The following is a 25384-nucleotide window of genomic DNA, read 5'->3' as shown; positions in this document are numbered from 1 at the left end:
GAGGGAGTTGAAAGTCCGTGTTGCCAAGCGAAAAGCCAAAAACATCACTGCTCTAGAGGAGATCTGCATGGAGGAATGGGCCAACATACCAACAACAGTGTGTGGCAACCTTGTGAAGACTTACAGAAAACGTTTGACCTCTGTCATTGCCAACAAAGGATATATTACAAAGTAATGAGATGAAATTTTGTTTCTGACCAAATACTTATTTTCCACCATAATATGCAAATAAAATGTTAAAAAAACAGACAATATGATTTTCTGGATTTTTTTTTCTCAGTTTGTCTCCCATAGTTGAGGTCTACCTATGATGTAAATTACAGACGCCTCTCATCTTTTTAAGTGGTGGAACTTGCACTATTGCTGACTGACTAAATACTTTTTTGCCCCACTGTATATGTGTGTGTGTGTTTTTTTTTGTGTGTGTGTGTAAGTTGTTCTCCCTTTCTCTTGTAAACAAGAGAGTTTACTTGATTAAAACTTGTAACTTTTCTTTTACATGGTGACAATGTAATGATTTAAAACAAAACTGGATTCTCTTTTGTGAGTTCTGCGATGCCGAGAAAGCTGTGATGTATCTGTAAAACATTTCCCACATTCTGAACATGAAAATGGTTTTTCCCCTGTGTGTGTTCTGTGATGTTTAACAAGATAAGATTTACCTATAAAACATTTCCCACATTCTGAACATGTAAATGGCTTTTCCCCTGTGTGAGTTCTCTGATGTGTAACAAGAAGAGATTTACATAAAAAACATTTCCCACATTCTGAACATGAAAATGGCTTATCTCCAGTGTGAGTTCTCTGATGTTTAAGAAGATAAGATTTACTTATAAAACATTTCAAACATTCTGAACATGAAAATGGCTTATCTCCAGTGTGATTTTTCTGATGTTTAACAAGTTGTGATTTAGCTATAAAACATTTCCCACATTCTGAACATGAAAATGGTTTTTCCCCTGTGTGAGTTCTCTGATGTGTAACAAGATGAGATTTACGCATAAAACATTTCCCACATTCTGAACATGAAAATGGCTTTTCTCCAGAGTGAGTTCTCTGATGTCCAACAAGTTGTGCTTTATCTACAAAACATTTCCCACATTCAGAACATAAAAATGGTTTCTCCCCTGTGTGAGTTCTTTGATGTCTAACAAGATTTTTTTTCTCATTAAAACATTTCCCACATTCTGAGCATGAAAATGGCTTCTCCCCTGTGTGAGTTTTTTGATGTGAAGCAACATGTGCTTTCCTTTTAAAAAATTTCCCACATTGTAAACATGAAAATAGCTTCTTCCCTGAGTGACTTTGCCGATGTGAAAGAAGTCTTGATTTAACGAGGTAACCTTTCCCAGATTCTGATTTTAAAAATTGTTTCTCCCCTGTGTGAGCTGCTCCATGTTCATCAGTACTGTTGTGGTTTTGCTTTTTCATATTATCCTTTAATGAAGCAGAAGAAAGGATCTGTTGAAAAGGATCAGATGATGGATTTTGCCTAAGAAGGGCTTGAGGTGTATCTGGTATAATTACTTGTTCTTCATATGCATCTGATCTGATATCATGATCACCTGCTGTAAAATCTGAAAATATGAGATGTCCCTCTGTGCTCCTGGTACCATCATCTGTCAAGAATAAAATTATTATTTCTCAATAACACCGCATTGAAAATATATAAATATTTATGTTATTTTATATTTTAGAACATTTCCATACAAACTGTAATAGAATTCAGCTTCAGCAAACCAAGACTAGTATATTATGTTAGGCCAGATAGTACTTTTTAAATATTTTCTCTACTCTGTTGAAGCCGTCTTCTCTGTAGGTTCTGGTTTCATTTCACCTGTCACCAAACATTTGCAGTTTCATGCTCAGTGGACCCTCATAAAGTTAATTGCAAGTCAGTGCTATTAGATAGTGTTCTTCTCTCACACACTTGGTGACAGGTATTACATGCATCTAGCACAGAGCACAGCAGTATGGTCATGTAAAAATAAGCCATGGCTTTTATACAAGTGTAGGTTTTGTACTTTTAGTTTCTTTTTCTAAAAAAAAAAAAGTGATATATACTATTTTATATGTATTGGAAGTCAACAGAAAGCATTGGATTCCATCATGAATATGGAAGCATTGGGAGATCTGAAAATTAATTTGCAGCAGTGTCCTCAGTCATCCATGGATGACAGTTGTTGGTTCTTTCAAAGATTACCTAACTTACGGGCTACGGACACCTTTGTGCACAACAAATAGGTAACCACAAATGTGACTAAGCTTCTATGGTAATAAAGTTGCACATATCTGTTTTTTTGCATTGAGCTATTCTGCTCATAAATAATTTTTTTTCCACCTCTTCCACATTCAAACTTTTTTCTCCCGGGATGTTTCTCTAGTGCTGCTGCTCACATGATATGCTTTGATTTCTCATGAACTAGCACAGCTGAAGTTATGTTATCCCCCCCACCTTCTTCAATTTCTATGGCTGTTTACCACAACCAAGGACACTCAAATATATGATTTTTCTGTCATTCTTCCCCTCTCTATGGGACATACTTTTACGTTTCTGCACCATAAAAATATTGATGCCTGGTTGCCACCAATGCCTCCCGTAGCCTCATTCTCCTATACATCTGCGCACCGCCACAGGTTTAACCTCCAATGTGCAACTAATTGCTCTTCATTTTCAACAGCAAATTGAACATTTATATGATGACACATCTCCAATAAATACACAAAAATAGAAACTTTCCTAAACTCTACCATTTTCCAACCCTTGGTCCATACATGATTGAACTTCTAAATCAAGCAATCTCTCCCTGTGAAAGAGAAAAATACAATTCAACATCTAAAAAATAAACAAAAAACAGGTCCTGATGGGTTCACAGCCCTTTACTACATGAAATACGCATTTGCATACTCCCACATCTCACCAGCTTTTCATAATTCATTAAGAGATGGTTATAGGCCAGGGGCAACCTCTTTCATGGCGGCAGTATCCATGATGCCTAAACCAAACTCAGATCACACATTATTGTTTAATTACAGACTAATATCCCTGATCAACATAGATCTCAAACTCTTAGCAAAAATTGCATCTCAAAATCTAAATTCAAGTCTGGGATCTCTTACACACAATGATCAGCTTGGTTTTGTGCCCCATAGGCAAGCGTCTGATAATATCCGGAGGGTTTCTCATCTTCTGCATCAATGCAAACAACATAACTTTGTAAGTATGCTACTATCACTTGATATTAAAAAAAGCCTTTGATTCTATCTCATAGCCATATCTGTTTGCAGTCTTGCGCAAATGGAAATACTCAGATGAATTTCTTTCATGGATCTATGCCTTGTAAAGTTTGCCTTCGGCCTATGTCCACTATAACTGTTTCTCCTCAGCATATTTTCCTATCAAAAGAGGTACTCGTCAGGGATTCCACCTATTACCACTACTATTTCTCCATGCAATCGAACCATTGACATGCACACATAGTACTGAAAAAGCCCCATGATTACAGAACTACAACCTAATAAACAATTGATATTAGATAGTTTAATTCACTGTTTAACTTATCTATATTTTTCATCACATATGTAAAATATGGAGTAATAAACATGGATAACAATGATGGAAAATAAATCACCAGAAGCAAGATGTCAGAATATAAATGTCATGACTCCCAAGTGTACTGCTGCGGGGAGAGCTGCACACCATAGCAAGGGAGCTGAGAGCAGAGCAGCTGGGAACTCACTGGGTAGCAAACAGGATCTGAACCACATGACAGGGTAGGAGGTGGTCGAGGGCGGAGCCAGACGCCAGAGTGCAGAATAGGCTATATACACTGGAGTGTAGTAAAACATGCCAAAATCAAAGCCAGGAGATAACGAGGTAACCAAGGGATAAGGCAGAGGGATAGTCAGAAAGTGAGCTAAAGGTCAGAAAGTCAACAGAACAAACAAGTAAGGCACGGAAAGCAAAACCAGCAAATGAAAACCGAGCACACACTCAAGGGGTCAGACACACAGACTAAACAAAAAAGTTTAGCTGACAGGGAATCCTAGTCTGGAATGTTTATAAATACCCCTCCCAGATCCAAAGAGAGGTCAGCAATATTAACCCTGAGAGTGGAGGGCATGAACCATGTCCTACACCATGACAGTACCCCCTCTTAACGGGAGACCACAGGACCCCCAGGCTTCTCAGGGTATCTGGAATGAAAAGCCTGCACCAGTCGATCAACATGCACCGAACTGTCAGGAACCCAAGATCGATCCCCAAGGGAATATCCCTTCCAATGTATTAGGTACTGAAGCCGTCGGCGCACCCTGCGTGAATCAATGATGCGCAATACCGCAAACTCTAGCTGACTCTCTACCAACACTGGCGGAACTTTGGATGAGGAATCTTCTCTAACCATCCCCACAGGTTTTAATAGGGACCTTTGGAAGACATTAGATATTTTGAAGGAGGTGGGCAACTAATTTATAGGCCACCGGGTTGATCACCTGCACAATCTTGTACGGACCTATAAACCTGGGGCCCAGCTTCAGAGGGTTATCTTAAGCTTGATGTTACGGGTGGACAACCACACCTCCTCCACTGCCAACGCCGGAGCTGACCCCCTCCTCCTTTCTGCAAATCATTTGTGCCTTTTCTGGGCTTTAGAGATGTTCCCTTGAACCTCCCTCCAAAGGGTTCTCAAATATTGTACCATGGCCTCAGCACCGGGACAACCTGAATCCATGTGGGAAAATTCCCTAAACTGCTGGATAAAACCATAATTGACCTGAAAGGGAGACTTTCCAGTAGACTGTTGAATGCAAATTCTGCCACGGCTTATACCTCCCACCAGTCTTCCTGTCTGGACGAGGCGAGGCATCTCAGAATTTGCTCCAATGACTGATTCGTGCGTTCAGTCTGTCCGTTAGATTCTGGGTGATAAGCAGAGAATGATAACGTGACCCCCAACTTCTTACAAAAAGCTCTCCAAAACTTTGCCACAAATTACACCCCCCCGTCTGACACCACATTCACCGGTAACCCATGCAACCGAACTATGTGCTGTATAAATAAATGGGCGAAGGTTTCAGCAGCCAGCAACGCGGGCAACAGTACAAAATAGGCTTGTTTTAAAAATCTATCAACCACCACCCATTACACTGAGTTGCCCTTGGAAGAAGGAAGATTGGTGATAAAGTCCAAGGACAGATGTCCCCCCCCCCCCCCCCTTGAGTAGCTGCAATCCCAGGGTGTGCCCTTAACACAGCATCATGAAACCCCTGCAGGAGTGTGAGACAGGAATGTTCGGGTACAAACAATTTACCGGGGGGGGGGGGGGGGGGGGAGGTGTTATTCCTGTAAGCTCGTGCTTGTGCTTCCAGACTCTCTCTCTGTAACTCAGATGAGACTTCTGCCACAACCACTTCCGGTGGAAGAATGGAGGAAGGAGGTTCTGGAGGGGACACAGAATCAAAACTTTGGGATAAGGTATCCGCCTTTATATTTTTGGACCCTTGTTGGAACGTAATGGTAATATGAAATCGAGAAAAAAAAATGCCCACCGAGCCTGTCTGGGGGTCAATCTCATAGCGGACTCAATATAGGCCAAATTTTTATGATCAGTGATGACTGTAATGGGATGAACGGCCCCCTCCAAAAAATGCCTCCAGTCTTCGAAGGCCAATTTAACCGCCAACGATTGCCTGTTGCCGATGTCATAATTTCTCTTGGCCGAACAGAATTTTTGAGGTTAGTGAGGGTGGGAGGGCCCTGGGATAACACTGTCCCCACCTCAAAAGCATCAACCTCTACAATAAAAGGTCTCGACGGATCGGGTTGTACTAACACAGGGGCTGAAGTAAAACATTTTTTCAATGTCAAGAAGGAATTTTTTGCAGCCACGGACCAATTTTTTACATTCACCCCTTTGAGCGTGAGGTCCGTCAAGGGTTTCACCACCAGCGAAAACCCTTTAATGACTTCCTATAGAAGTTAGCGAAGCCCAGGAATCGCTGCAACCCCTTTAGGTCATGAGGTTGCACCCAATCCATAATGGCCTGAACCTTCTCAGGATCCATGCGGAACCCCTCCCCTGACAGTTCCTGCACAAAGAACGAGCATTTCTCCAGTTTAGCGTATAAGTGGTTCTCTCTGAGTCTCATACGCAGATGATGTAAATGAGACTGACTGTCCTCTGAGTATATCAGAATGTCATCCAGGTAGATGACTACATAACGCTCAATCAAGTCAGAAAAAATAACATAAATGAAATTTTGGAAAACAGGAGGGGCGTTAGTGAAACCGAAAGGCATTACCAGGTTTTCAAGCAGTCCCTCGGTCGTCAGGCATGGTGTTTTTCATTCATCCCCCTCCTGGACCCTTATAAGGTTATAAGTTCCCCGTAAATCGAGCTTAGAAAACCATTTGGCCCCCGTGAATTGGTTGCATAAATTGAGAATCAGAGTGAGAGGGTACAAATTCTTTACAGTAATTTTGTTCAGTTCCCGAAAGTCGAGGCACGGTCGCAAACCACTATCCTTTTTCTTTACAAAGAAAAACCCTGCTGTCACGGGTGAGAAAGAAGGCCGAATTTGCCCCTTGTGGAGGCTCTTTGAGATGTACTATTTCATGGCTTGGCGCTCAGGCCTGGACAAATTAAACAGACGAGCTTTGGGTAATTTGGCTCCAGAGACTAAATCAATGGCACAATCAAAAGGTCAATGGGGTAGAAGTGCCTCAGCCTTGCTTTCGGAGAACACGTCTTTGAAATCCTTAAGGTACTCCCGGAATACCCTCCAGACCGACAGATAACACAGATACAGATTTTACTGGATTGACAAAAGGTTCCAGGTTACAACACAGACCGTTATCCTTACATTTCCATTGAGTGATCGCCCCCATCACCGAATCAATGACAGGGTTGTGGCGTTGCAGCCAGGGCATCCCCAGTATCAGTCCTGCAGGCAGATTATTCATAACGAAACAACTTACTTTCTCCACGTGAGTGGAACCCACTTTCAGAGAAAAGACATCAGACATAAAACAAATTCCATCCCGGGTAAGAGGGGATGAATCAACGGCCACAATTTTAACAGGGTCTTTCAGCCTGACTGTCCCCATCTTATTAAGTGTCACAACTTGGGCATCAATCAGATTAATGGAGGATCCGCAGTAAACAAAGGCGGGGGTTATGACAGGACCGCTGGCAAGTTCCAATTCCACCTGGAGCATAATTTTAACAAGCGAGAAAAAATGTACCTTGGAGTCTGGACAACCTCCACGATTGTTGTTTTTCTGACTGTTCCACTGAAGAAGGGCAGGAGGGACATTCCCTTTTCCAATGTCCAGAGGCTCTATAGTAAAAGCATAGTAGATTGTCTCTACCGTGCCTTCTCTCTTTTACCTTTACCGAGACACACCCAATCTCCATGGGCTCAGGAACAAGTACAGCATCACACAATTTGGAGTACAAGGGAGTCTCTTGTTGCATCACTCTTCTAGCATGGAGTCTCCGATCCATACGGACCGCCTGCCTCATGGCATCCTCCGGGGTATCAGGAAGAGGATGTAATGCCAGGGCGTCCTGTAGATGGTCAGACAGGCCTCTGCAGAACAATCCCCTCAGGACGGCGTCGCTCCAAGATACTTCGGCTGCCCAACGACTAAACTCTGAGCAGACCCATTCAGCGGAGTGCCTCCCCTTTTTCACACTCATCACCTCTGCCAGACGCATTCCATCAGGCTTATCATAAATGTGCCCCAAAGAACAGGTTCACAGACATACGTTCAGGAGCAGAGGAAGAGAGAGAGAAAGCCCATGCCTGTGGAGTTCCCCTTAACAAGGATATTACGATCCCCACCCTTTGCCTTTCATTTCCAGAGGCCCGGGGACGCAATTCAAAGTACAACTTGCATCCCTAAACAATTTTTTATTTCCGGAAAAATTGTCGGGTAACTTTACCGGTGGCTCGGGGTCCGCTAGGGATACATCAGTAGAGCCCCCCTCCCAGAACCCCAACGGAGCAAACCCCTGTAGAGCGCCTGCCACCTCTCTCTGCACTGGTTGGTGCGAGCGAACCAGGACTTGCTGCTCCATGGACAGCTTCTACATAATCTGGGAGAGTTCATTAACCTGCTCCGTGAGAGCCTGTACCGGCTCCATAATATACTAACACCCCCCCACCAGGGAAAGACTGTATGGTCAGCTATAATGTCACGACTCCCGGGTATACTGCTGTGGGGAGAGCTGTGCACCGCAGCAAAGGAGCGGAGAGCAGAGCTACGTGGAACTCACAGGGTAGCAAACAGGACCTGAACCACATGACAGGGTAGGAGGTGGTCGAGGGCGGAGCCAGATGCCGGGGTGCAAAGGAGATGATATACACTGGAGAGTAGTAAAACGTACCAAGATCAAAGCCAGGAGATAACAAGGTAACCAAGGAGTAAGGTGGAGGGATAGTCAGAGAGTGAGCTAAAGGTCAGAGAGCCAACAGAGCAAACAAGCAGAATAAGGCACGGAGAGCAAAACCAGCAAACGCAAACCGAGCACACACTCAAGGGGTCAGTATAGCTGACAGGGAATTCTAGTCTGGAGTGTGTATAAATACCCCTCCCAGATCCAAAGAGAGGCCAGCAATATGAACCCTGAGAGAGGAGGAAAGAACCATGTCCTATACCATGACAATAAAATCATGATTGTACAAAAATGATGAAGGAAACCAAAATCCATGATAGTAGGTTTACAAAAAAAAAACAGAGTAATTCCGGACATTGCAAAGATCTTCAGCAAATCACCATATAATGTAATATAATAATCATGCGCCGCAAAACATAATGTAAACTGACCAGATATGTGCAAGAGATTAAATGTCCTAACACGTTACAAAAATAATCACATATCATTATGTGCTCAATCATAGAGCATAAATAAGAAATACCCTTAATGGAGGTGTTATTGGAGCCAATCCTGTAAATTCAAACAGCTCGTACTTAATTATCAGAGGGATTATTCATAAATGTCTCACAGTTGTCCACTCTTGTTTTTTTTAAAAAAATAGTAAACCTTTATTAAATCTTAAATAAATATAATTATAAACAACACACCAAACACCACAGGAAAGAAAACAACCAGGGGCGTGCCTACCCCTACACTGACCTAGCTGACCTTACCTATTTGCGGAGGTTGGCACCCTAAAAACCTGCGCAGTGGCGCCCCCGCTCCTCGACGGCTCACCCTATAGGGCCCTGTAGTGGCAGGGGGTGAAGAAGATGGTGAATAGGCAGGTGAGAAAGAAAAGAGGTATATATGTAATATCTAGATGTCTAGACTGATTTTGCTATATGTAATCATAAACATGGCCCTTTCGTGGAGATGCTCGATACTATTTGCAGTTTGTCTTAATTGAATATAGCTCAAATAACTTATTGCAATAGATAACTCGACCCTATGATAACAATAGCAGTATACTTGGTGGGCTAAACTGATGTACCCAGCTACAGTAACTTGAACTGATATTCTGATAGCGCTCTTACAATAGCAGTATACTTAATGGGCTAAACTGATGTACCCAGCTATGGTGACTTGAACTAATGTTCTGATAGCGCTCTTACACTATCTGTAGCTATGTATTGTGAGTACTACTCCACCTAGGGATATGTTTATAAAGAGATGTTTCTACAGGTGTTGATGTGTCCACGATATGTACACAGAAATAGAGGACGTGCACTCTATTAATCTAAATATACCTCACTTTAGGTGATGTTAATATACATACATAGGCCAGGAAAATAAATTTATATATACACAAAAAATGCAAAAAGAACAAAAAAACACACCAGTCACCCTAAAAACAGTATTAAACAATCTTAGTCATATTGCAACTTAAGATAACCATTATGTCCTTTGTCAGACATTTAAGTCCACTGTCGACTTCCAGGGCATGTTGCCCATATATATTCTGTACCAGTTCTAAATAGAATAATCGTACCAGTTTGAAAATAGTTACTCGACGCGTTTCCCCTCTTTAGCCGAGGTTCATCAGGAGGAGGATATAAACAAGGTACTTATCTGCAAATACTGGTATGAAGTGCGTGGATACAGCACAGTGGTCGGGACAATACCCTGTCTTGGTATGATGCCATGGAGCCGAACCGCCCGTGTCCCACTCTTAAATAGAAGCGCTAACCCCAATCATGTTGCCATCTGTGTATCCTCGTTTCCGGTCTCAGCGGCGCACAAATATGACACATCAGCGTGCGTGTCAGGCCAGTGTATGTAGAATGCGGTCCACGCCTCGCCATGGTGCCGCCCAGCGTCGCATGGAGATGACAAAAACACAGGCGTACTTGTCAGGCCGACGTGTACAGAAGGTATGCGTACCACGCCTCGCTATGATGCCGCCAGCAATAACGCCTAGAGATGACGATACAGAATAGCCGGCCGTTGTATCAAGGAGGTGTGTGTTCCACCCCTCCCTCTATTGTATTGCTGTCACCCATGTGCAGCATGGGTGTTAATCCAATACCGCCCATTATGCAAAAATGGGGCGTTCATATAAAATGAGATATATAACGAGCGGACTTGGCCAAAAAGCATGCAGTGCCTATCGTTCTACTGTATCCCCCAAGAAGATAACAAGGGAAACTGACCACCAGTCAAGATTACGTATAAATAAAGATACTTTAAAGCGATAAGTATGTACAAGAATATCACTGTCCCATCTCACAATAGGGTCTACCGCCCAAAAGAGGCACAGAGATCCGCCTCCTGCTGCTTGATGTGCAGTGATAAACATTGTGACCAAACATACACTAATAAGATGAATATATAGGACAGCGATATAAGGTGGGGCAGGCACCCATATAGAGAATATAAAGGTAAAACGCTGTATCAGAGCATGCCAGTATAATACATGAAAGCAATACAAACACATTTTTCACCGATATTAAACTGGGGATTGCAGATAGCATAATATGGTAATGCCAGCACTTGTATACATCATATTTGGAGCAAATTAACCATCAGCATTATCCTTCTTATATCTATAACTTTGGTAGTGAAGAGGGGGGGGGGGGAAGTAGGGGGGGGGGTTACAATGTAGCTCCAATAGGATATCTCCCCACTCTGATGTAAGGAGGAGAACAAAAGGATAGACATGCTCTGCAATGAGAGCAGATAAAGAAGAGAATACTGGTCTTTCCGACCGATATGGGGCATAGGCTTTGGATATAACAGGCACATCATGGACACATAGGGAAATGTAGCTGAAAGTATGTCTGAACAGACGTATCACAGGAAGCAACCAAAATGAGTCTGCTCATTCAGTCCCATAGGGGAGGTAGTGTCCAATCTATGGATCCAGCGTAATTCCTTCTGCAGAATTCTTTTATTCCAGTCCCCCCGACGCACTGATGGTGCTATCACCTCTATAACGGTAAATGAAAGACAGGTCAAGTCCCCCCCATGAAACTCCCTAACATGTCTAGAGATAGGTGTATCCCTCGCATGGCGAATATCTCCCAGATGGTCACCAATCCGCCTCCTTAATTCTCTCTTAGTTTTTCCTACATAATTCATCGGACACGTACATTGGAATAGGTACACAACACCACTGGTTTTACAATTGGCAAAGTGTCTGTTGTAATAAACCTTCCCAGTAATAGTATTAGAGAAACTTTTGCCAACCTTTATGTAACTGCAGAATGAGCAATGGCCACATTTGAAAGTGCCAAGCTCTCTTCTGTCTAACCAGGTACCCGTTCTCCGTTGTGGAGTGTACATGCTGTGGACCAACTGGTCCCCGATGGATCTCCCCCTCCTATAAGTTATTGCTGGGGTATCCGTAAGGAAGTCTTTGATCTCGCTATCCGCTTTTAGGATATCCCAATATTTGGTGATAATAGCACGGACCTCCCTTGAGCAGCTGTCAAAATTTCCAATGATACGTGTCTGTTTATCATTTTTGGTCTCTCTAGGGGTCAAAAGACTATTCCTGTCACAAGATTCTACTTTTTTGAAAGCCTCATACAGAACATTCCTGGGATATCCTCTATCAAGAAATCTGTTCTTAAGTTCTTTTGCCTCCCTATAAAAATTTGAAGGTTTGGAACAGTTTCTTTTTACCCTTAGGTATTGTCCCTTGGGGATCCCTCTGCGTAGACTGTACGGATGACTACTGCCCCAGTCCAGCAGGTTATTAGTTGCAGTTGGCTTTCTAAAGAGCGTGGTTTCCAACAGACCCTCAGTGTCTTTTTTGATGTTGATATCCAGGAAATTTATGGTTTGCCAATCAGTCTCAAAGGTGAATCTGAGGCCTAGATCATTTTTATTAAGATGGACAAACCTACCGAATGATGGCACATCACCTGTCCAGAAGACCAAAATGTCGTCTATGTAGCGCCCCCAGAAGATAATCTGGGGGCACACCCAGGCCGCGCTATCCTCCGTAAACACCATAGTCTCTTCCCACCAGCCCAGGAGCAAATTTGCGTAAGTGGGCGCACAAGGGCTGCCCATCGCAGTGCCCCTGAGCTGAAGTAGAACCCCTGAACTCATTCAGGCGTGGGAAAAAGAACTAATAGAAAGTTCTATAAGATTCATGCAGATACTGCTAGTTGAAGAAAAGACAACATTTGAGAAAAGCAGTAAAAAACTAACAGAACTGATAGATAATATCTCTAAATACAAAAGTGATTCGGATTTTAATAGAAGAGAGTCTATTTTGCAGACCAACATAGAACGCTTTCAAGCTGATATAAAGGACAGAAAACAAAAACAATTCAATAGAGATAATTGGGATTTCAAAAATAATAAAGTATTTATCAATCTAACAGCAGATATAAATCTACAAACAGCAGAAAGTACTGATATCTCCTCATCTGACATCTCTGATAGTGAGAGAGGGGATCAGAGAAGAGCTCTGAATATCAGACCCCAACGAGAGAGATGGGCCAAATCAAAAAAACGACATGGAAGGGGGGGCAACAATTTTCAAACATTAGATGGTGCACCCTCTGGGTCTTCTTTTGGAGCATCGGGTGGGCATTTTTTAGAGAGAAGGAATTTCGGCACTCCCTACCACCTGAGAGATCGTATCGGGAATTCCAAATATTGAAAAGACCTGAAGGGGACAACAGAATTATTAATCTAACTTCACATGTCCTAACAGATTTTGAGAGATCAGTTCTGACTAAAGGTTTTTCTTTTGTGCCTACCAACCATTATGATGATTTTATGTGGATAAAAGATGTCAATTTGTTTTGTAGAAATCTTAAGTGGAAGCGATTCTTTAAGGTGCACGATAAGGCCCAGTGTCTGTCTATGGGGATAGACACTGAGGACCTAGCAGATGTGAGGATCCTAGCTGACCTTCTGGAGGAGGGCCAGAGACCGGAGGGTCTTGGCCCGTTTACAGACCTGAAACCTAGGAGCACGAGAATGCCCCCCTTGTCGGATAATAACAGCATAGATATTTTCTCTAAACTTGTCATCACTGAATTAAAGGCATTACGAGAGAAGGATAAACACAAGAGATATAATAACTTATCATATCTTGAGAGAAAAGCACTAGAAGATTTGTCAAAAAATAAAGAGTTAATCTTTAAATCTTCCGACAAGGGGGGAAATATAGTGATCCTTGATCATGAGAAGTACAAAAAAATGTGTAATGATATCCTGAGTGATGGTACTACTTATGGTATATTGCGAGGTGATCCTACAGATATCTTCAATAAAAAACTTGAAGTTATACTGACTGAAGCACTTGAATTTGGCGTTATTTCAAAAGGTGAAAAGGACTTTATGTTTCAAAGAACTCCGACTGTTCCAATTTTTTATGCATTGCCAAAAGTACATAAGGGGTTATCCCCTCTTAAGGGACGCCCCATTGTGTCGGGCAATGATTCGATTACGCAGAACTGTGGAATCTATATTGATAGAGTACTGCGACAGTTTGTTACGGCATTGCCATCTTATATCAGGGATACTTCTGACCTGTTGAGAAAAATTGATGGGGTGTCACTGGAGAAAAATGTATTATTGGCTTCTATTAATGTAGAGGCCTTATATAGTAGCATACCCCATAACAAGGGACTACAAGCAGTGGAGTTTTTTCTGAAATCTAGAGGACAACATACCTATGTACATAACAACTTCATCCGTACGCTGTTAGAATTTGTACTAACAAATAATTATTTTCTCTTCAATGGCATCTACTACCACCAGCTCAGGGGCACTGCGATGGGCAGCCCTTGTGCGCCCACTTACGCAAATTTGCTCCTGGGCTGGTGGGAAGAGACTATGGTGTTTACGGAGGATAGCGCGGCCTGGTGGTGCCCCCAGATTATCTTCTGGTGGCGCTACATAGACGACATTTTGGTCTTCTGGACAGGTGATGTGCCATCATTCGGTAGGTTTGTCCAAGATCTTAATAAAAATGATCTAGGCCTCAGATTCACCTTTGAGACTGATTGGCAAACCATAAATTTCCTGGATATCAACATCAAAAAAGACACTGAGGGTCTGTTGGAAACCACGCTCTTTAGAAAGCCAACTGCAACTAATAACCTGCTGGACTGGGGCAGTAGTCATCCGTACAGTCTACGCAGAGGGATCCCCAAGGGACAATACCTAAGGGTAAAAAGAAACTGTTCCAAACCTTCAAATTTTTATAGGAGGCAAAAGAACTTAAGAACAGATTTCTTGATAGAGGATATCCCAGGAATGTTCTGTATGAGGCTTTCAAAAAAGTAGAATCTTGTGACAGGAATAGTCTTTTGACCCCTAGAGAGGCCAAAAATGATAAACAGACACGTATCATTGGAAATTTTGACAGCTGCTCAAGGGAGGTCCGTGCTATTATCACCAAATATTGGGATATCCTAAAAGCGGATAGCGAGATCAAAGACTTCCTTACGGATACCCCAGCAATAACTTATAGGAGGGGGAGATCCATCGGGGACCAGTTGGTCCACAGCATGTACACTCCACAACGGAGAACGGGTACCTGGTTAGACAGAAGAGAGCTTGGCACTTTCAAATGTGGCCATTGCTCATTCTGCAGTTACATAAAGGTTGGCAAAAGATTCTCTAATACCATTACTGGGAAGGTTTATTACAACAGACACTTTGCCAATTGTAAAACCAGTGGTGTTGTGTACCTATTCCAATGTACGTGTCCGATGAATTATGTAGGAAAAACTAAGAGAGAATTAAGGAGGCGGATTGGTGACCATCTGGGAGATATTCGCCATGCGAGGGATACACCTATCTCTAGACATGTTAGGGAGTTTCATGGGGGGGACTTGACCTGTCTTTCATTTACCGTTATAGAGGTGATAGCACCATCAGTGCGTCGGGGGGACTGGAATAAAAGAATTCTGCAGAAGGAATTACGCTGGATCCATAGATTGGACACTACCTCCCCTATGGGACTGAATGAGCAGACTCATTTTGGTTGCTTCCTGTGATACGTCTGTTCAGACATACTTTCAGCTACATTTCCCTATGTGTCCATGATGTGCCTGTTATATCCAAAGCCTATGCCCCATATCGGTCGGAAAGACCAGTATTCTCTTCTTTATCTGCTCTCATTGCAGAGCATGTCTATCCTTTTGTTCTCCTCCTTACATCAGAGTGGGGAGATATCCTATTGGAGCTACATTGTAACCCCCTCCCCTACTTCCCCCCCCCCCCCTCTTCACTACCAAAGTTATAGATATAAGAAGGATAATGCTGATGGTTAATTTGCTCCAAATATGATGTATACAAGTGCTGGCATTACCATATTATGCTATCTGCAATCCCCAGTTTAATATCGGTGAAAAATGTGTTTGTATTGCTTTCATGTATTATACTGGCATGCTCTGATACAGCGTTTTACCTTTATATTCTCTATATGGGTGCCTGCCCCACCTTATATCGCTGTCCTATATATTCATCTTATTAGTGTATGTTTGGTCACAATGTTTATCACTGCACATCAAGCAGCAGGAGGCGGATCTCTGTGCCTCTTTTGGGCGGTAGACCCTATTGTGAGATGGGACAGTGATATTCTTGTACATACTTATCGCTTTAAAGTATCTTTATTTATACGTAATCTTGACTGGTGGTCATTTTCCCTTGTTATCTTCTTGGGGGATACAGTAGAACGATAGGCAGTGCATGCTTTTTGGCCAAGTCCGCTCGTTATATATCTCATTTTATATGAACGCCCCATTTTTGCATAATGGGCGGTATTGGATTAACACCCATGCTGCACATGGGTGACAGCAATACAATAGAGGGAGGGGTGGAACACACACCTCCTTGATACAACGGCTGGCTATTCTGTATCGTCATCTCTAGGCGTTACTGCTGGCGGCATCATAGCGAGGCGTGGTACGCATACCTTCTGTACACGTCGGCCTGACAAGTACGCCTGTGTTTTTGTCATCTCCATGCGACGCTGGGCGGCACCATGGCGAGGCGTGGACCGCATTCTACATACACTGGCCTGACACGCACGCTGATGTGTCATATTTGTGCGCCGCTGAGACCGGAAACGAGGATACACAGATGGCAACATGATTGGGGTTAGCGCTTCTATTTAAGAGTGGGACACGGGCGGTTCGGCTCCATGGCATCATACCAAGACAGGGTATTGTCCCGACCACTGTGCTGTATCCACGCACTTCATACCAGTATTTGCAGATAAGTACCTTGTTTATATCCTCCTCCTGATGAACCTCGGCTAAAGAGGGGAAACGCGTCGAGTAACTATTTTCAAACTGGTACGATTATTCTATTTAGAACTGGTACAGAATATATATGGGCAACATGCCCTGGAAGTCGACAGTGGACTTAAATGTCTGACAAAGGACATAATGGTTATCTTAAGTTGCACTATGACTAAGATTGTTTAATACTGTTTTTAGGGTGACTGGTGTGTTTTTTTGTTCTTTTTGCATTTTTTGTGTATATATAAATTTATTTTCCTGGCCTATGTATGTATATTAACATCACCTAAAGTGAGGTATATTTAGATTAATAGAGTGCACGTCCTCTATTTCTGTGTACATATCGTGGACACATCAACACCTGTAGAAACATCTCTTTATAAACATATCCCTAGGTGGAGTAGTACTCACAATACATAGCTACAGATAGTGTAAGAGCGCTATCAGAACATTAGTTCAAGTCACCATAGCTGGGTACATCAGTTTAGCCCATTAAGTATAATGCTATTGTAAGAGCGCTATCAGAATATCAGTTCAAGTTACTGTAGCTGGGTACATCAGTTTAGCCCACCAAGTATACTGCTATTGTTATCATAGGGTCGAGTTATCTATTGCAATAAGTTATTTGAGCTATATTCAATTAAGACAAACTGCAAATAGTATCGAGCATCTCCACGAAAGGGCCATGTTTATGATTACATATAGAAAAATCAGTCTAGACATCTAGATATTACATATATACCTCTTTTCTTTCTCACCTGCCTATTCACCATCTTCTTCACCCCCTGCCACTACAGGGCCCTATAGGGTGAGCCGTCGAGGAGCGGGGGCGCCACTGCGCAGGTTTTTAGGGTGCCAACCTCCGCAAATAGGTAAGGTCAGCTAGGTCAGTGTAGGGGTAGGCACGCCCCTGGTTGTTTTCTTTCCTGTGGTGTTTGGTGTGTTGTTTATAATTATATTTATTTAAGATTTAATAAAAGGTTTACTATTTTTTTAAAAAAACAAGAGTGGAGCCAATCCTGCCGTGAATTGCACTGATTGCTTTTTAGGTTATACTCACCTGTGCTGTTATCTGTAGTATACTCCTCTTTACACCACTCATCACCTATCACATATGTCTGTGTAATTTGGGTCGTCAGATAACCTAAAAGCAATTGATACTAGATACAGAAAATGTAAAGTGACCAGATATGTGAAATCATGAAATGTCAGAACAAGTCACAAGAATAATCTTATATTATTATGTGCACAATCATAAAGCATAAATAAGAAATACCCATAATGGAGGTGTGTTCCCTCAGGGATGGAGCCAACCGAAAAGTGTATTTCTTGTGCTGATTGTTTTTTAGGTTATACTCACCTGTGCAGTTATCTGTATTAATCTCCTCTTTACACCACTCATCAGCCCTCACATATGTCTCTGGGGTATTAGTATGGGGCAGATCTAAACCCTGAAACAGATGGAGAAGTTGTAAAAAATGAGTCAGAAGAACAGAAAAGATAATAAATTATCATGACAGTCAAAAAAATGAGAGCAGTAATTATCACATAGCTGCAGGTCTCCTGTATACATCCAACCTGTTGGCTCCTAATTCTAACCAGCAGTCTCCATAGCCAGAAAATTGTGAGAAGATCCAGATAACATCTAATGTATATGATCAGCTTTATCCTGTCATCTCCACCAGGAATAAAGCATACACTGAATGGCCACATTACTAGAGACACCCATCTAGTGAGGTTTTGCTTTCAGAACGTCAGAAATTCATCTTGTAATAGATTCCACTAGATGAAGAAGTAATTGTGCAGAAATATTGGCCCATCCGGACAGGATAGCTTCTTGCTATTGCCACAAATAAGATGGAGAAACTGACATGTGAACAGTCTGTTTTACCTCACCCTATGATTAAAATATGAGGACTATGAAGGCTGGGAAAGCAACAAAAACTCTAATGTTCCTGGAATGAATCCATGACTAGTGGACCATTGTGTCATGGTGCATTGTCCTTCTAATGTAAGGTAAACAGCTGCCATGAAGTGATGAACTTGGTTGGCCGAAATGCTTATGTAAGGGTACCGTCACACAGTGGCATTTTGATCGCTACGACGGCACGATCCGTGACGCTCCAGCATCGTAACAATATCGCTTCAGCGTCGTAGACTGCTGTCACACTTTGCAATGTACGACGCTGGAGCGATAATTTCATGACGTATGTGCGATGTAGAAGCCGTGGTTACTATGCGCACATCGTATACAATATCGTGCACACCTTTGTTACACCATGCGATCATGCCGCCACAGCGGGACACTAGACGACGAAAGAAAGTTTCAAACGATCTGCTACGACGTACGATTCTCAGCGGGGTCCCTGATCGCAGGAGCGTGTCAGACACAGCGAGATCGCTGGAACGTCACAAATCGTGCCGTCGTAGCGATCAAAATGCCACTGTGTGACGGTACCCTAAGCCCTAATGTCCAAACATCTATCCACAAATAAAGGACCCAGGATGAGCCAAGAATAAATCCTCTGCCATTACTCTACCTCCACTAGCCTGAAATGACAACATCTGACAGAAAGGATACATGGATTCATGCTGCTTGTATGAGATTCTGACCCACTAATCAGCGCGGTGCAACAGAAATCTGGCTTCATCTGACTAGAAGATGTTTTCCACTGCTCAGTGATATCATTTTTACTCAAGTTTTTTTTTCTATTTCCCTCAGACAATGGTGGCACCGGGTTTGTTCATCTGGTGTTGTAGTTCATTTGTGCTAAGGACCAATGATTGTATTCTAACACGTTAGTTGGACTCCAGTTCTGTATTCAGTTCAAATTTACAAGACTGTGAACTACCAGATCCTCCGCACAATTATTGATGTCTTCCTCGACGAGCCATTTATGTCCACAGGATCCCCTTTCATTGTATTTTCTTCATCGATCACAATATTCTCAGCACTTTTGACAAAAAAACCTCTTGAGGTTGGGAGTTTTTCAAAATTTGGGCCTTAGCTGTTGAAGAGCTCAATAGTCTCAGTATAATGGTTTCACATTGAAACATGATCACTTCATTTAAGATTATACTGTGGGGTTACAGGTCTAATCTGTATACAGCAAAGTTCCAAATAAGAAAGTGCCGGTGTCTCTAATAAATTGTCCTTTCAGTGTATAATACTGGTCGATAAAGCTATACTGAACACAAAACCTTCACAGCGTTCTACACATCATAGGGGAGATCTCATGACAATTTATCTCCATCTACCTGATGATCCTGAAGAACATCAAGATCTTCTTCCTTACAGTCCTGTGGAAGAAGAGGACGGGGACATCTCTCTGGTGTTGTCCTCTTACTGGATAGAACTGGAGGAAACACATACAGGGACTGAATTCATTCATTACATACAGATAATTATAGGCCGTGTGTATTGAGTCCTGTCTATTACCTGGTGATGTGAGGGGCTGGGGAACCTCCACCATGACGTCCTTGTACAGATCTTTGTGTCTTTCTAAATACTCCCACTCCTCCATAGAGAAATAGATGGTGACATCCTGACACCTTATAGTAACCTATCACATACAATGATACGGTCATCTTCCCAATTACTTTATAGCGTTACTGTATAATGTCCCAGTATTCCCAGCAGTGTCACCTCTCCAGTCAGCAGCTCAATCATCTTGTAGGTGAGTTCTAGGATCTTCTGGTCATTGAAGTCCTCATGTATCAGGGGGTGAGGTGGAGGCCCCATGATTGGGCTCAGGGGTCTTCCCCATCCCTCAGACACAGGGTCCTGACAGCGCTCACTAGAGGTCTTCTTAACTACTGTGTAATCCTGGTTATGGAGAGACACATTAATAAATCTCACTACAGACATTTCCAGAGTCCTCACCTCTCCAGTTCTGTCCATCTGTTATTCCCATAGATAAGAATGATGTAATGTGACGTCATCAGAATCTCTCACCTCTCCAGTAAGCCGGAAGAGGATCTCTAGGGTGAGGTGTAATATCCTCTCCGCCATCTTGTCCCTGTCCCTATCCATCCTTGCAGGGTCACTCAGGAGAATTCTTGCTGAGAGGATCCGATATTGTAGGGACCTGAATGGGGAGAAGATGAAGATGTAACATCATAAAGATCCCACGTAAGAAATCTCCGGAGCTGTTACCGGCGTCACATGATCACTACATCCAGTCATGGCCCCGTCCTGCCCCCGATATAACACACAATCTAATAATAGTCACATACAGAGATTTATCACAGAATATCTCCAATCCAGCACCAATAGCACAGGACCCCAATAGAAAAAAATCTAATATATGTGAATCTTTATTAAATATTTCATAAAAACAATACATAAAGATATAAAGTGCTGTGAGAAGGTCACTAGTAAAATACTGGCGAGGAGATATGTGTCACTCAGGATGTTAGCCTCAGTGATATGAACCTGGGAAAGTGCTCCAATATACTATGTGCTGAGAGGGGTTAGTCGGACATGTTAAGAGCTGGTTTTTAGTGGGTTGGAGGCTGTTCACCATATCTACATCCCCGGGTGTGGGCTAGAAGCTACAGGTGAAGCCTTTGGACTCATTCAGTGTTCGATGTCTCTGGAGAGGAGAGCTCCAGAGGTGTGCTCATGTTAAAGGTAGCTAAATCTTGTGTCTTTTCCCTGAGTGGGCGGATCCCCGCAGCTATACAGACTGAACTGTATGCTATTTTGTTTTTCCCCTTATACTAGGAGGGCCATGCTTGTTTATTTACTTTTGAACTGGTTTATGCAGCACCTTTTTAATAAACCAGTGGAAGACTTTACAGGAAAGCGTTCCTGTGTCTACCTCTGTGAGCAGCCGATCTACCACAGTTGGTGTTAGAAGTGTGGACAACGTTCATAGGGAACACGTTTTGACTACTTCAGAGGTTCTCTACATGTCCTACAGGGGTACTGCATGTCCTGGTTGAAGGTGGCCATAAGCCAACAAGCAACTTCAGACAGCATGGAGGATCTGATTAAGCACCTAGTGCAGCAACAGCTGGCACATCAGGAGACTAGTAAGCTGCTTATGCAATAGATCAAGCAACACTTCCAACAGCAACAAGTTCTGCATTGACAACATCAGCAGCAGATTGAGCTGCTCACAGAGGTGGTTCATGGGAGGCCAACAGCCAATCTCTCATGTCCAGGTGATGACTCGTAAGTCTGGAAAGTGGTAAGACCTGCCATGCAAAAGATGACCCAGGGTGATGTTAGGGCATTTTTAACAGTATTTGAAAGGGTAGCTGAGTGAGAGAAGCTGCTGCTGAAGCATTTGGTAGAGGTGGTGGCCACCTATATAACTGGCGAGCCTCAAAAGGCTTATTAAGACCTGGCCTTACAGGATGCACAGTAGTATGCCAAATTAAAATCTGAACTATCAGCACTCTCAGGAGTGACTATGTTGGTCAGAGCACAAAGGGTACTGTTGTCTGGACTCTTGAACTCGGTGACCCTGGAAAGGGTCTACTCCCCCATCCGTTGTATTCAAGGGGACGCCAAGGACTACCCTGTTGCAAGAGTGACTATAGAAATAAACAGGGGCAAAGAGGCCCATGAGAGGAGTAGTTAAAGACCTGCTACACCCAGTTATAACAAGGTGGGATTTTAGCTTGTTCTGGGAAATATGGCGGAAGGCAGAGGTGCCAAGTTACTCAGATAAGGCCTCTTTCACACTTCCGTTTTTACAATCTGTACAGGATGCGTCAAAATGTTGAAAAGACGGATCCTGTGCAGATTGTAAAAAAATGGGTGCACTGGGCCAGTTTTTCTGACGGACCCGTCGAGGCTATGTGCACTTGTTGTGCATGCGTCTTCGCAGAGGTTTTCCGCTGTGAAAACGCATACACAACACAAACCAGGTTAAAAAAAAAAAAATAAAAAAATAAAAAAAAAAAAAAAAAATCGCAATATTCTTACCTTCCGGCATCCCACGCAGCGTTACCAATGCTCACGGCAGCTGGCGTTCCCAGTAATGCCTTGCGTGCAATGACCTCTGGTGACGTCGCAGTCTCACGAGACCGCAACGTCATCGGGTCATTTCTCAATGCATTACTGGGAACGCCAGCTGCCGGGAGCATCGGTAACGCTGCGTGGGATGCCGGAAGGTAAGAATATTGCTATTTTTTAATTTTTTTATTATTTTTAACATTATATCTTGTTTAAAAAAAAAGAGAGAGAGATAGTAAAAAGAGAGAGAGAGCAAGCGAGAGAGAATTTCCCTGACGGGAAATTCTTCCACGCATGCTCAGTTTCCATAGACGGAGCCCGTCGCTGGATTCTTGCTTTTTACTATCAGCGACGTATCCTGTGTCCATGGGTTTCCATTATAGCCAATGACGGGCAGCGCAGGATCCGTCGCTGAGCGATTTTCTGATGTACAGAAAAAACGTTCCTCTGTGCGATGTCTCCGCCCGACGGACAGCAATTTTACGACGGATCCAGTGCACAATGGATGAAAGGGATGGCCATCCGTCACAATCCGTCGCTAATACAAGTCTATAAGAAAAAACAGGATCCAGCAGAAAAACATGCTGGTTCCTGTTTTTTCAAAAATCGACGAATTTCGACGGGAGCTCAAAGACAGAAGTGTGAAAGAGGCCGAAGAGCTTTTTCAACCATGAAGAATCCCCAGTGAGAGGCGGATGAGTTTACTTGCTGGCGATGAAGATGACACGGTGACCCAGAAGGCAGACATTTCTGAGTTGGGTGTTTCTGGGGGGGAATTTGGGGACTGCTCAAATGAAGGATCTTACATACAGAGATTTCTCACAGAATATCTCCAATCCAGCACCAAAAACACAGAACAAATCTAAAAGAAAAATCTAAAATATCTGAATCTTCATGAAATATTTTATAAAAACAAGACACAGTTGTAAAGTGCTGGGAACATCCACAGAGATCGGGACGGAAGAACCGGGGACGTCAGTAACAGATAATGATAGAACATTAATATCTCCTGATAGTGACAACATGGAGCGGGCGACGGCCATAATGGAGACTGTACAGTAACAGAGCAGCGAGCGCCGTCAGGAGGGAAGTGACCCAATGTAATCCAATACAGGCGACACAGACGGGAACACGTTCTGTCTCCTGGAATGGGACCGCAACACTGAGGGGGTTAATGTCCCCTGCGCCCAGTAATGGGGAATCTCCAGCACCTACCTCCACCTGCAGAGCCGCACACCACATATATGGCTGTTCTGTGCGCACAGGACCTGTGATGAGGTCACAGGAGGGGAGGAGTCAGGGGTCACATGATCAGGGGCCTCAGTGTATGCTGCTGGTTGTCATGGTGCTGGATGAGGGGAAGTTTATGTGAGGGGTCAGGAGGGGTTTACAGGGTGGATGTAGCAGAGCCGTGTGTACACGAGGTGTACGGAGCAGAGCCGTGTGTGTACGAGGTGTACGGAGCGGAGCCGTGTGTGTACGAGGTGTACGGAGAGGAGCCGCGTGTGTACGAGGTGTATTATTATTATTATTATTTATTTATATAGCACCATTGATTCCATGGTGCTGTACATGAGAAGGGGTTACATACAAGTTACAAATATCACATACAGTAAACAAACTAACAATGACGGACTGATACAGAGGGGCGAGGACCCTGCCCTTGCGGGCTTACATTCTACAGGATTATGGGGAAGGAGACAGTAGGTTGAGGGTTGCAGGAGCTCCGGTGTTGGTGAGGCGGTAGCTCCGGTGTTGGTGAGGCGGTAGCTCCGGTGTTGGTGAGGCGGTAGCTTCGTTGGTGATGAGGCAGCAGCGGTGTCAGTGCAGGCTGTAGGCTTTCCTGAAGAGATGAGTTTTCAGGTTCCGTCTGAAGGATCTGTCTGTGGTTGATAGTCGGACGTGTTGGGGCAGAGAGTTCCAGAGGATGGGGGATAAAAGGTGTATGGAGCGGAGCCATGTGTGTATGACTTGGAGGGAGCGGAGTCCTGTGTGTACAAGGTGTACGGAGCAGAGCCACGTGTGTACGACTTGTATGGAGAGGAGCCGTGTGTGTACGAGGTGTACGGAGAGGAGCCGCGTGTGTACGAGGTGAATGGAGCAGAGCGGCATGTGTACGAGGAGTACGGAGCGAAGCCGTGCGTGTGTATGAGGTGAGCATTACAATAAAACCATACCCATACTCAAATAGGTGTTATTAAACAATTAGTCACATACATTATCCTACTACCCAGGCAGGTGGTAATAATAATTTACATTATCAGATATCTACAGTATAGGTAGCTCCTCTGAAACCACAGCCACGCACCTAATCCAGTCTCCCCATACTTTACCAAATTTACCAACCTGCCCCCTCTTGATATAAATCTTTTTTTCCATTAAGATAGAAGAGTGGAGTGATTGGACCACTTCTTCTAGACAGGGAGGTCTTGTTGCCAGCCAGTGTGTGGCTATAGATTCTCTAGCCTGGTAGAGTATTTTAGCAATAGCTAACTGTTACTGGGGAGATCCTTCCACCTCCCCCATTAAGGCTGCCATCACACTAGCAGTATTTGGTCAGTATTTTACATCAGTATTTGTAAGCCAAAACCAGGAGTGGCACAATTAGGCCGGCCTCACACTAACGAGTTTTACGGACGTAAGAGAGGTGCAGAAAATACGGATTGCTTACGGTACAATGCATCTCTATGGCCAAGCTCCTATCTGCCGTATTT

General features: G+C 43.3%; 2 protein-coding genes across 2 annotated transcripts in view; both read right to left on the bottom strand.

Moving 5' to 3' along the window:
- Window positions 1-394: 394 nt before the first annotated feature.
- LOC138664108 (zinc finger protein 605-like) overlaps window positions 395-25384 on the bottom strand; it is a 224247-nt gene continuing 199257 nt past the window's right edge. The window contains exon 9 of the mRNA XM_069750535.1: window positions 395-1355. Within this exon, the coding sequence (XP_069606636.1) occupies window positions 496-1355 (860 nt within the window). The 3' untranslated portion in view covers window positions 395-495. The remainder of the gene's footprint in view (window positions 1356-25384) is intronic.
- On the bottom strand, window positions 2793-20786 carry LOC138667876 (oocyte zinc finger protein XlCOF8.4-like). Its single transcript, XM_069755958.1, has 8 exons — window positions 20658-20786; window positions 20349-20528; window positions 20142-20265; window positions 19961-20058; window positions 18063-18153; window positions 17763-17846; window positions 4832-4920; window positions 2793-2807 (listed from the first exon to the last, which is right to left on the bottom strand). Exons 1-8 carry the CDS (start codon window positions 20733-20735, stop codon window positions 2793-2795), a joined length of 759 nt encoding a protein of 252 aa, XP_069612059.1. The 5' UTR covers window positions 20736-20786.

The sequence above is a fragment of the Ranitomeya imitator genome, chromosome 2 (genome assembly GCF_032444005.1).
Source record: "Ranitomeya imitator isolate aRanImi1 chromosome 2, aRanImi1.pri, whole genome shotgun sequence".
In the NCBI taxonomy this organism is placed as follows: domain Eukaryota; kingdom Metazoa; phylum Chordata; class Amphibia; order Anura; family Dendrobatidae; genus Ranitomeya; species Ranitomeya imitator.
The sequence above is the reverse complement of the archived record's forward strand: the minus strand, read 5'-3'. Positions and strand labels throughout refer to the sequence as shown.